The sequence below is a fragment of the Pinus tabuliformis genome, chromosome 9, assembly GCF_031772625.1.
Source record: "Pinus tabuliformis cultivar Carrire ecotype Pingquan chromosome 9, CPIR1, whole genome shotgun sequence".
In the NCBI taxonomy this organism is placed as follows: domain Eukaryota; kingdom Viridiplantae; phylum Streptophyta; class Pinopsida; order Pinales; family Pinaceae; genus Pinus; species Pinus tabuliformis.
The window spans coordinates 887,792,961-887,805,938 of record NC_142307.1 but is presented as its reverse complement, the minus strand read 5'-3'; the positions used below and the strand labels follow the sequence as shown (position 1 = coordinate 887,805,938).

The window sequence follows — 12,978 nt, the reverse complement described above, 5'->3', positions numbered from 1 at the left end:
AGAAAATTAACTAAACAAATTAATTATATAATAATAAATAATTAAGTAAAAAAAGAAAAACTGAATTTTAACAAAATAACAGGATGAGGGCAGACCTAATTTCCTAGATTAACTATTTCATAACCTATATATATACCCTAAATATAGCTCATGGGTACATCATTAATATCTTTAGAATATCTATTGAAGCACCCCTGATGATGGACTCACTTGGTAGTCCGAAACGTTGGGTTCATAAAACTCTATAACAGGTCATTCCTCTATCTTAAAGTATCAAAGGATTCAATCAAGTTCTCAATCACACAATCATAGATCACGAAATAGCACAGGCTTATGCATTAAATTTACAATTAACTGTGGTTACATCTCCCCATCTGCCTCCTCATATTACAATGGAATCAGTAGCTTTGGTAAATTTTCATATAAGCTCAACATATTTGCAAACTAGAAACACGAGCTTCATAGAAAAAAGCAAAGATCTGACGGAATTGAAAATTTTAATCAAACTTTTAGTTGAAGACAATCTCCTGTACTTTTTCCTTTGTGAAATGATGATCACAAACTACCTAGACCTACATAGCAATCACTATTTAGTAAATATTTCAATGTGTCAAGATTAACAAACGTCAATGAAGATTAGTTTTTTTTAAAAGCACTGTGAAGATATAATATAATGATCATATAGGTTTCCATGTCAACTAATAGTAAATGTAGATTGAAGATGGTGAACTTTTTTCCTAGAAAAATCTTCAAATATGGTTTAACGATTATTTTTAGCTAGAAAATGTAGCTATGGTCTACTATATTATTCAAAGGAATTATAGCATCATTACATTACGCCCAAGATTCCAGACAGTGGTGAACTTCTTTCCGATTGCTGATGCATCTAATAAAAGAGGAACCTGTGTCCCCTAGCAGATGCGCCAGAAAAGACACTTACAAATCTAATATTGCAGGTCTGGCTGATGCAGAAAACTAAAATCAAAATGATAATCACAATCAGATGAAGCTTCTTTAGTTCAAAATCATGAATGTTCAGTATTCTTTATGCCCCCCCTATAAATCACACCATATGAAACCCACCATATATTGGGAAACATAACATTTTGGTCTTAATGGATAACAGCATGGCAATAATCTTTCCATGTGCAGTACTTTTATCTTTCTTTATATTCCTCAACTAGACTAAAAAAGATCATAGAACCAGTGAGCAATGAACAAGAAGCCTCCATTGCCATGCCAGAAATGAGATATTTGGAAAAACAAGGTCCATGAAAATCAGTAGGCACACTGCAAAAGGTTCCAAAATCCTGCCATGTTCCAGTACAAACTGTAACATAACTTACTATTAGTTTCGATGGTTGCCCATTTGATAAAGCAAAATAGCTTCCTTGAACTTTCCTTTATCCAATTGACTGACGAAATCTTCCAGAAGACAAAACTGATGTAACCAAATTTGGAGTACTTAAAGCAGTATAATTTACTGAATGGTGGAACAAACGAATGTCAACATATATCCAAAACCGCACGACAAATTTACCTTGAGATGATAACTACAATGACTAACAAGCTTACTTTACATATTCCTATACAGCGTTTCCATAAATAAGAATTGGACTCCACTTTATTCACACAAATAGACCTTGCTAAGTTACAGTTACTTGAAACTATGATCCAGCCGGTGGCATGAATCTGAGTAAAAACAAGAACTGTGAGCATCTACGACCAACCCCTCATATGAGGGAGAGTTCAATAAAACTTGCAGAAAACACAAAACATCAGCCAAATTTCACACCATCAGAATGCCAGAATACTCTGATTTAAGTATTTGACTCACTCATATAAATCCCTTGGTGGCCGCAAACAAGACTTCCATACTGCTGCAACCTGGTTGCAATCAATGATTTCATTTCACCATCTGAGGGCAATCAAGATATATTATGCTGTGCATTCAGCAGCAATCATGTGGGCAGCTTGACAAGCTACATGCAATCAGCATACACAATAGAAACAGATGCATGGATTTTGATTATCCCGCATCTCTAATTCTGATCATCACTCACCATCCAGATATCATACTTTTATTTTTGCTTCAATTGCTGCACCATCCTTCAGCATTTCTTGGGCATCACGTTTCATTCCTAAAAAAGAAAGGGCAGAAGCTTGAAGATAAAATGCTGTTGGCCATTCTGGGTACACAACTTGAGCTTGCATTGCATCACCAAGAGCTTCCCGTGGCATGTCACTCATAAGGTAAGACAAACTACGTCTTGCAAGGACTGTGGGTGACACCATGGTTCCAACCTCAATGAACTGAAAACAGAAACATTTGACATTATGAAGAACTACAATCAGGTCATAAAAGAATAAAACTGCAAATATCTGCAAACATATCTAGTACCTGTAAATTATAATCATCAAGAATAAGTAATAATTGAATCTACAGGTTAGATAGGCAACAAAGCCTTAAATCTGTTAAGTAGACTTCACACTGAAGCTCAAAAATAAAATAACCAGTGTGTTAAATTTTGTAACTAGGTTCAGTCTTTATAATATTATGTATTTGAGTTAAAAGAAAAGAGTTATTTTATCATGTCCCCTTTTGGACATTTAAAAGAAAGAAAATTGATTTTTCAAGTATGATTTTGGTGTCTCCAAGTTGACCAAGTCAGCCCTCCAGAAGACAAGTCAGCCTGCCCAAAGGACCTGTCTCTTCACATGAACAAACAACTATATATTGGCATCTATACTCCATCATTTGACAAGTAATTCAGTGCTCTTCTGTGGAGAAGTAATACGGGTCTGTGTCATGCTAATCTGAGGCAGATTCTTCAAAAGTAACAAGTTTCCTGTGGCAACCTCTCTCTGTGTTATGCAAGTTTCCCTGAGGCACTGATCTCCTGTTGGATACAAACTTTCTGAGGGCCTGATTTTCTGTTGAATGTGAGCTTCCTAAAGCACTAATCTTCTGTTGAATCCAATATTCCTGAGGCTGCTTTGAGGACAGATAAGTGGGATTTTTATGAGCAGTATTGTAGGCAGAATCTTGACGGACATATGACATCTTGATAGACTTCATGTGGACAGTTGTTTGGTAGAGGGCTGTCTTGGCACTTGGTTAGTTTGACTTGGATATCTCCTGTTGGCGAAGATTCTATAAGGAAAGGATTGTTGGGTTTTCCTCTTGTGGGTTTTGCCCTGGCCTCTGGCCTAATCTCTGTTGTCTCTTGTCTTTTTGTGTATTGTATTTGTATAATTGCTTGACGACCTAATGAATAATGTAGACACTAAATGAAAATATATATAAACAATCACAAGTAATTATCATGTTCAGAAATTCTCTCTTGCATTTGAATTTCAAGACTGGTGTTGACCTACCTAGTAGTTTATCTTCCTATCCATCTACTCAGCTTCTATCAACTAATCAAAATATGCAATAACTCAAGAGTGCCCTTGAGAGGCAATCAAACAAAGGGAATCCAATATGAAAAAAAATCCTCTATGAATTTATAGTTCGCTTTTTCAACTTCTAACTTGGAATGATAAGTTTTAAGTTAAACCCATAAAGTAGTTTCGATCATCCTAAATCATCAGAGTTTTAATCACTTTGCAACCAGTAAACAAGATATTTAACCAAAATTAAGCTCATACAAACCTCAGAGTTAACAAGTTAACTAACACCAGACTGCTTGCTTGTGAGAACTTAATATCACATGCAATATTCGTTAACATGTATATTCCCACTAAACGAAATTTCTAACCTGATTAGTAGCTTAAATCAATCAACAAAAAACGAATACTGATTGACAGCTAAAGAATATAACAAATCATATCTGACCTCTAATCCAATCTGATTTTCCCTACTATGCATAAAGAACGTTGAGGCTTGAAACTAACAGAGAATTGCAACAAAAAAATAAAAAGCAAAAACACACTTTCAGATTAAATCCACATCCATTGGTGCCATTCCTGATCACTGAAAAATACAGGGAAGAATTTTGATTATAGTTTCACGTGGTAGGCATCTTTCCAGTGAACATCTTATGCACCATATTTATTTCTTAAACTTTTCTTTTACAATTTTTCTCATGAACTCAAAAAGAAATTCATTTATGTGCTTTATCGCAGTGTTGCAGGAACCCTCCCCCGCCCCCCCAAGGATCTGGAGGCAGAACCACGTCCCATACGAATCTGCTACCGATCCTTCGGGGGAACAGCGGATCCGATTCCACCTTTTTTTGGTGATTCCTAGAAAATTGGATCCTTGGGGGCCCGATCCTCGGTTCCTGCTGCCCGATCCACGGATCCGGAAAGGATAGAATGTGGATCTATGGAGGTTCGGGCGTTACCACCGGGGATCGAAACAGATCCGAGAGAAGATGGATGGTTCACACGGTTCCGCAAGCCTTTTTTCTTTTTTGAAATTTCGAACTGTTATGTGAGGAACTACACTTTCCAAATACTCCCAAGGTGCCCCTTGATGCTCCCTAATGGTAATGTTAAATTATTAAAGTCAAAGGATAAAAGGATGGATCCTTTTACTTAAATTTTTAACATTTCCATGAAATGACTCAAGATGTTTGAAAGTGGTTCCAACCTCATCAGACTTCATATGGAGAAAATAGAATTTCATATCCCATTCAAAATTCAGCAGACTCAACAGTTTTCAGGATCAATGGGATTGTGGTGTTTCATTGGATTATATCATGTATGAAGGCATGTGGTTGGCATTTAATGAAGAGCACCAAGCCCTATATGTACCCCAGTGTTGGTGTTGTTGATTGTTGAACTCCTTTGTCATGGCCTTAGCAATTATGTACCCTTCACTCAAGTCAAAAGCATTGATCAGGCATGTTAAGCTTTCTCTACCATATTATAAGGCTTGGATTAAGTTGTTTGGTCAAAATTAGGCAATGTTGACTAATACCCCTAAGCCCTATGTGTACCCCAGTGTTGGTGTTGAGTTATGGTATGTTCTATGCTTAGAGCAATTTACTTTTCTTTCTTATTATTATTCATAGATTAGCAATTACATGTGCATAAGTAAAGTGCAGATAGAACATTAAACGATCAACAAAAAACAAGCCAAGACAAGAGACAAAAGATGTGGCGGCTAGCCAGGGACAAACCCCACAATGTGTGAGGAAACCCTTTGATCAAATCTTCTTTTATCTTCAATAATACAGCAGAGAGAAATAGTACGATAAATCTTATTTATATCAGCAGTAGCAAACCCTAGATCAGCAGCATCAGCATTAGCGGCGTCATCATCAAAACTAGGGCAGTCGATATCTCGCAAACCAACCATCAGATCGGCTTGATTCCACCACCAAAAAATGCAGCCTTCAGAGGAGGTCCAGATGGACCTACAGCGCAATTCAGAAGAGGAGGTTTGATGGATCTGCAGTTGCAACTTCAGGTTCAGCAGCTTCCTTCCACATGTGTGAGAGAGAGTCTCTTTTCTGCACAGTAGAGAAGAGCCTCTTTTCTGCGCAGGAGAGAGAGAGAGATGTACACAACTGTTGATGTTTGAATAGATGCGACTGTTGAGCTTCTGAGCCTACATGAGTTGTAGGTCGGTTTGATAATTATTCCATAATCAAAATAAATTTATATCTCCATAAATACTTATCGGAATCGGATGATCTTTAGATCAATTCTACACCTCTCGACGAGAGGAATCTAATAAAAATATTATCAGACATGAATAAGATGACCCACATGGAGTTTGGCCCTAGTTGCCCATTTTAACAGTGTTGTTCATTGTTGAACTCCTTTGTCATGGCCTTAGCAATTATGTACCCTTCACTCAAGTCAAAATCATTGATCAGGCATGTTAAGCTTTCTCTACCATATTATAAGGCTTGGATTAAGCTGTTTGATCAAAATTAGGCAATTATGACTAATATCCCTATAGAATTGAAGTAGAGGCAAAGGCTAGACAAGAGAAGAGCAATCTAGATTCTAGATAGTTGATGCTGGAATAATAAATCATTGATGTACAATGAATACCATATCTATCTTGATTTATGTAAAAATATGCATGTTTTCGTGTCTTCTACAACTAATTTGGTATTTTGGATGTTTTTTTAATATAAATGCAAATATATATATATATAGTAGACGCTTCGCTTCCTAGATTTTTGGGAAATGACACTTCCACGTCCCCACTTCCAAAAAACGTTCCCGCTTCGTGCAACGTTGCTTTATCGTCATTGAAATCTATGATCTATACATGTTGCAGAACTGATTCATTCTACTATTTCTATTTCCTAGACAGATTATGGTTACTTAAACCAATCATAAATTCGTTGGGAAACATTAACATGTTGAAAACCAGAACTAACAAAAAAATTAGTTTAGCTCAACAGTTAAAGGATAACTACCCTATCAAATCTACTTCTTACTAAGTGCAAATTACGGCATCTATGCTACAAGCAAACCAAAATTAAAAATAAAATTGCTACTGACATATATCTATCTAGTTATCTATCAGATTTAGATTGCATCCTCTGCTATCGCTATAGTTTATAAAACGCAACACTACACTGCTCTTACAATTTGACATCTGTTAATGAAGGGAGCCCATCATTCATCCTATTCTCAAGTTGGACCTGGGAAAAAGTGAAAAATGGTTACACATCTTCTATTGGATGTCCCTACAACTAGTGCCTGTGAGTGAAAACTTTTCATTTTGCACCTAGTCCGTTTGCCATTTGCACCTAGATTTTTTGGTAGATAAATGAGGGATGTCAAGAGAGATGACCTTCTACATCACCCATTATCTCGTTCGTGCTCTAGCGCATTTGAATTATCAGCATAAGTTCCTCTATTACTGTCATTGTTTTTTCCATCTTTGTATTCAGAAGCTCTCCCCTATTTCTAACATGGTGTCACAGTTGTAGAACCTCCATGGATGGTACAACCAAGACTACAAATTGTTTCATGCAGATTATTCAATATTAAAAATAAGAAAGAGGGGAGTAAAAAGCAAGAAGGCCAGAAAGTAAATACCCTTCCGCTTTTTGTACATATTTTTGTAACCATTTTTAGGTAAATATAAAACATTTTTCAAAAATAATAATAATAATATAATGAAATCATCAAAGTTCAACAATCAACAAATTATAATCAATCACAAGAGATGATCATGGTGGTCAATGTTGAAAAGTGTAACTAGGTTCGGTCTTCATAATGACATGTAATTATGATTTTATGTAATGAGATGTAAAGAAGAAAAATAAAATTATTGTATTAACTTGCTTCATGGGTTTCATGAGCAAGAGATTTTATTTTTGAGTCAAGATTCCCACTGAGAGTCGTTAGAATTTATTTGTTATCTAGTCATAATATGTTAGAGTCATTGTCAAGTAATGAAGTCATGTTACACTTTGTAAAAGGTTAATATTGTCTATGTAAAGTATCCTCCAAGAACTTGTCACTTATCCTCTTCAAGTCAGCCTACAAACGATGGAAGAACATACTGGAAGAAGTCGGCCTAACCTCTAGGGATCATGTCGGCCTAAAGGACATGTGTGGAGGTGTATATATAAGCCACACTTGACCTCCATTGAAGGCAAGCAACTCGACTTGATCTCGACAAGCAGAAGTGCGAAATAGAAGGGAAACAAAAGTGCGAAGAAGGGGGCAAGTCTACAAGAGAAGTTCGAAGAAGTGGTGAAGAAGGGAAAGTGAAGATAGGTTTCTTCTGGGCAGTGTGAAGATAGGTTTCTTCTAGGCTAGTGAAGGGGGACTCTTCTGGGCAATGAAGGAGAAGTTTATTTTGGGGCAGCGAAGGAGGTTTCTTCTAGGACAATGACGAAAGGATTCTTCTGGATACTTGGTAACCGAGATAGAGATCTAGAGACCGAGATTCTCTAGAGGAAGCCAATGAAATCCTAGAGACCAAGATTCTCTAGAAGAAGTCGAGAAGCAGCAATGTGAAGGATACAGAGACTGAGTTTCTCTAGAAGGAGCTGAGGAGAGCAGTTCCAAATCAAGAAAGAAAGTAGAAGGGAAGAGGCGGAGCATCAAGGATAGTGACAAGGTTCTTGGGAGGATACTAGAGTCAAGGGTCTGTGTCATGGTCTTGGTACTCGTCAATTGAATATCTAGAAGAAGAATTTTGATCGGTTTTTCCTCTCAAGAGGTGAGAGGTTTTGGCCCTGGCTGACAAGCCTACATACTGTGTCACTTGTCTTTTATTATTGGTAATTGCCTTGATGAAAAGAACACAATAATAACATAATGAAGAAAAGATCATAAGCTATGAAGTAAAAGTATATCACAAGAAATTATCAAACAGAGAAATCTTTTAACTATTCATGCCCTAGATTTCTCAGCATGGTATCAAACCTTAGGTGTTGAAGTCAAGAAGGGGCATTAAAGCAAGTAGACACACAATAATCAAGATTCAAAGAAGGATCGTAGAAAATCCAAGGGCTACCAAAGGCAAACCCTAGATCGAAGAAATCTACACCAACAAGAGTCTTGAAATCATCTACAAGAAGGAAGCAGGCAGAAAGACCGAAACCCTAGAAGCACTCCAGAAATCATACATCACCAAAGAAGTGGAAGCTCTTCAAATCTAAGTAAAGATTAGATCGAAAGGCAATCTTCTCTCTATTGAAGCAAGGATCTCACTTGAAAGGGATCATCTGAAGCAACAAGTTCGTCATCAAGTTGAAGATTCTATCTTCACAAGTAAGTACATTTTATTATAATCTAATCTAGTAAAAATGACTTCATGTTTCAAGGAGAACCAAAAGTTGGTTGGGATATCAAACTTCCTTGTATGGAAAAGAAGGATAGATATAGTCCTCGAAGTAAATGAATTCATTGATCATGTCCATGGAAAGGTCTCCAAGCCATCCAAAGAACAAGCATTATCTAAATACATGGAAAGGGATCTCAAGGCTCAAAAGATTCTTAAGGAGTCTATCAAAGATCCTCTCATTTCCTATGTAGCCGAGCTAGAGACATCTAAATAAATATAGGATAAGTTGATAGAACTTTTCTCTAAGAGCATGATAGAAATGATCATATCACTTAGATTTGATCTATATAAATTGAAGGTGTCAAAATATGAAGGGATATCGTCAAAAGCATTCAAATAAAAGGAAAATTGCAAGATCTACGAGAGATGGTATCTGATAACGAAATAATCTTCGTTATTCTAAATGCATTGGCTGATGAGCAAGGTAACCTCATATCTACTAGTGAAGAGGAAGCTATACCATTCATCAAATTATGGTCTCTCTGCAAAACAGAAGAAGACAGGTTGAAGAAAGAAAGTAACAAAAGCTCAGATAGAAGGGATCAATCAGTGACAAGAAGAACATGGCTAAGAAAAGATGCTATGGTTGTCAAAAACTTGGGCATTATAGAAGAGATTGTCCTAAACGCAAGAGGGACAGGGAAGAAACCCATATTAAGGAAGTAAAAAAACCTAAGACGAAGAAGCTTAAGAAGGAAGGAGCAAAAGGATCTCTACTATGACTGAGATGATCTTCTTCACTAGAAGACACTTTTCACTTGTAATTTATAGATAGGAAGCAATGTAAATAAGATACAATGCATCAGATTAAGTAGCATCGTGATAGAAATATTATAAGTAAGAGCTCTTGACATGGGAAGCAGAAAAAATGTCTGGAATAAACTCTATTGATTATAAAGAATAAAGGCTCTTGGAAACCTCATTGAAACCTCCAGTGATACTTATAGAAAGAAGTAGAGGTCATCATCAACTAGGATCATCATACAATAAAGAAAACATCTGTCGGGTGAGGATATGAAAGATCCTCAAAGCTTCTCTAATGGAATCCTCATCAAAGGATTCACCAATCTAGAAAGAAAGCAAGAAGTTTCATCAGGAATTCCAACTCGTGGGATTCAAGAGATGATGGTATGATGACATTTCAGGGAAGCATGTCTAAAGGTTAAAATTATTTCATTCAAATGAAGCTACTACAAGAAGTTTGGATGACCGAAAGGAAAGATGAGGTATGTATGCTTACATCGGATATCATGAAATGTAATATGGTTGCAGATAATATGGATCACTATTTCCATCTTGGGAAACATGATCAAAAGAAGAAAGGATCTCCTCTTCTGAAAGATTGCAAAAAAGCATAAGTCACACTAGATGAAATCAACATAATATGTTCTCATATAAATTATGAAAAAGCTGAGAAACTCTAATTGAAAGCTTTTGGGAATGAAGTGTGTGAACAGAAAGGAAGAGATCGTGAAAAATGCAACAAAGGTGGAAGGCATTCAACATCCAAAGTCCAAGAAGATTTGACTAGAATATCTCCCGGAAAATTATGAAGACTCTGATAGAAGTCCGAAAAAGATAGAGAAACTTGACAATGGATCTCTATGGGAGATATGTAAATCTGCATGCGAGATGTTGATGCCTATAGGAAGATGTCATGATGAAAGACCATCACAAATGTAATTTTGATTTAAGTGTTCATTTCTTATTTTTGAACTAATATTTGAATGGGCTTATGTAGGACTTCCTAAGGGAAGATCTGTGAATGACTTCCAAGAGGTCCATATTGAAGGATGTAAGACCCTTTCGAAAAATATGGCATTAAGGTAGAATGACATAAAGCAAAGGCCAAATGAAAAATCTGATGGATCACTTTCTAATGAGATGAGGACATGACTAACTCATGGATGAAAGTGATGGATGGTATGTGCCCTATGACGATGACCCAAAAGATGAAGACTCTATGACAAAAAGAAATTGATGATATCGAAGAAAAAAGGAGTTCTTCAGGGAGTTGGTTATTCCACATGAGAAGTTGTTGTAGGTCCCTAGTTAAGAGGGAGCCGGAAAAAAAAAAAAAAAAAAAGTTTTCTTACTTGGAAGAAACTTGGAAATTCCTAAGCCAAGAGGGAGCTTAGGTACATTCCTTCTATAGGAACGAGTACATTCCTTATTGGAATATGGCCTCCCTGTTTGAGAGGGAGAGATAGACATGACATTATGGTCTTCAACTCGGAAGACAGAATGGAGGATTGGGTAATCATTTGACATCTGATACTCTTTGAGGATGAGATACGGCATCCAACAAAAAGAGTAGTCGTGGAGGACCGATATTCTTTGAGGGCTGGGGAGTCCAAGATAAGAATAGTCCTCATGGAACATACCCTGAGAGAACCCGGGTGGGGCATGTTCTGAGAGAGATAATGATGAGGGTGTCTATATATCATTGGTCTCACTAGCATTGAGCTCAAATCTTGTGGAGATAAGGAGTTGTTAGTCAAGGGCCAAGGCCTTGCTATGTAACAATCTTGGTTGATATGATGCTATACAAATGAGTTACCGATCCGAATTCTTCTTATGAGAAATTCTTCAGATTGAGAATGTCCAAGTACCATTATGTATACCTCCCTAGTTAAGAGGGAGTGTTGAAAAGTGTAACTAGGTTCAGTCTTCATAATGACATGTAATTATGATTTTATGTAATGAGATGTAAAGAAGAAAAATAAAATTATTGTATTGACTTGCTTCATGGGTTTCATGAGCAAGAGATTTTATTTTTGAGTCAAGACTCCCGTTGAGAGTCTTTAGGATTTATTTGTCTTCTAGGCATAAAATGTTAGTCATTGTCAAGTAATGAAGTCATGTTACACTTTGTAGAAGGTTAGTATTGTCTATGTAAAGTATCCTCCAAGAACTTGTCACTTATCCTCTTCAAGTCGGCCTACAAACGATGGAATAACATACTGGAAGAAGTAGTTCTAACCTCTGGGATCATGTCGGCCTAAAGGACATGCATGGAGGTGTATATATAGCCACACTTGGCCTCCATTGAAGGCAAGCAACTCGACTTGATCTCGACAAGCAGAAGTGCAAAATAGAAGGGAAACAGAAGTGCGAAGAAGAAGTGAACAAGGACAAGTGAAGATAGGTTTCTTATAGACAGTGCGAAGATAGGTTTCTTCTGGGCATCTTCTGGGCATAACAAAGAAGGTTTCTTTTGGATCAACGAAGAAGAGTTTTCTTCTGGGGCAGAGAAAAGGAGATTCTTCTGGGGCAACGAAGAAGAAGTTTCTTCTGGGGCAGCGAAGGAGGTTTCTTCTGGGGCAACGAAGGAAGGATTCTTCTGGATACTTGGTAACCGAGATAGAGACGTAAGACCGAGATTCTCTAGAGGAAGCCAGTGAAAGCCTAGAGACAAAGATTCTCTGGAAGAAGTCGAGAAGCAGCAGTGTGAATGATATAAAGACCGAGTTTCTCTAGAAGGAGCCGAGGAGAGCAGTTCCAGATCAAGAAAGGAAGTCGAAGGGAAGAGGCAGAGCATCAAGGATAGTGACAAGGTTCTTGGGAGGATACTAGAGTCAAGGGTCTGTGTCATGGTCTTTGTACTCGTCAATTGAAGATCTAGAAGAAGAATTTTGATCAGGTTTTCCTCTCAAGAGGTGAGAGGTTTTGGCCCTCGCTGACAAGCCTACATACTATGTCACTTGTCTTTTATTATTGGTAATTGTCTTGATGAAAAGAACACAATAATAACATAATGAAGAAAAGATCATAAGTTAAGAAGTAAAAGTATATCACAAGCAATTATCAAACAGAGAAATCTTTTAACTATTCATGCCCTAGATTTCTCAACAGTCAGTGACATAATAGGCTACAATGGTGTCCAAGGTATCTCCAATGTATGTCTAGAAGCAATAAAGACATTCCTCAAATGGAAAGACAAACAGCCATTAGACAAGCGTAATTTACTGAGACCTTGGCTTTTCAAATCTGGCCCTTAAAAATAATTCCCTGACACATCATACACATTAACACATCTTAATATCAAATATATTTCAGAGTGAGGCCCAATGAGAGAAATATGAAAAGAGATTTAGTTCTATGATCTATCTTATTGATAATTTTGCAGTTTCTGTAATATTCTGTTGCTCCAACTCATAAATTTGTAATAATTTGATTTTACACTTCTCATCAGTACAACA

The 12,978-nt window shown here is 36.9% G+C and overlaps 1 protein-coding gene across 2 annotated transcripts in view; it reads right to left on the bottom strand.

The window, feature by feature from the left end:
- Positions 1-1,447: 1,447 nt before the first annotated feature.
- Positions 1,448-12,978, bottom strand: part of LOC149151616 (serine/threonine-protein kinase BSK5-like) — a 124,864-nt gene continuing 113,333 nt past the window's right edge. For both annotated transcript variants that reach the window (XM_089445387.1, XM_089445388.1), the window contains one exon: positions 1,448-2,313. In XM_089445387.1, the coding sequence (XP_089301513.1) occupies positions 2,074-2,313 (240 nt within the window). In that variant the 3' untranslated portion in view covers positions 1,448-2,073. The remainder of the gene's footprint in view (positions 2,314-12,978) is intronic.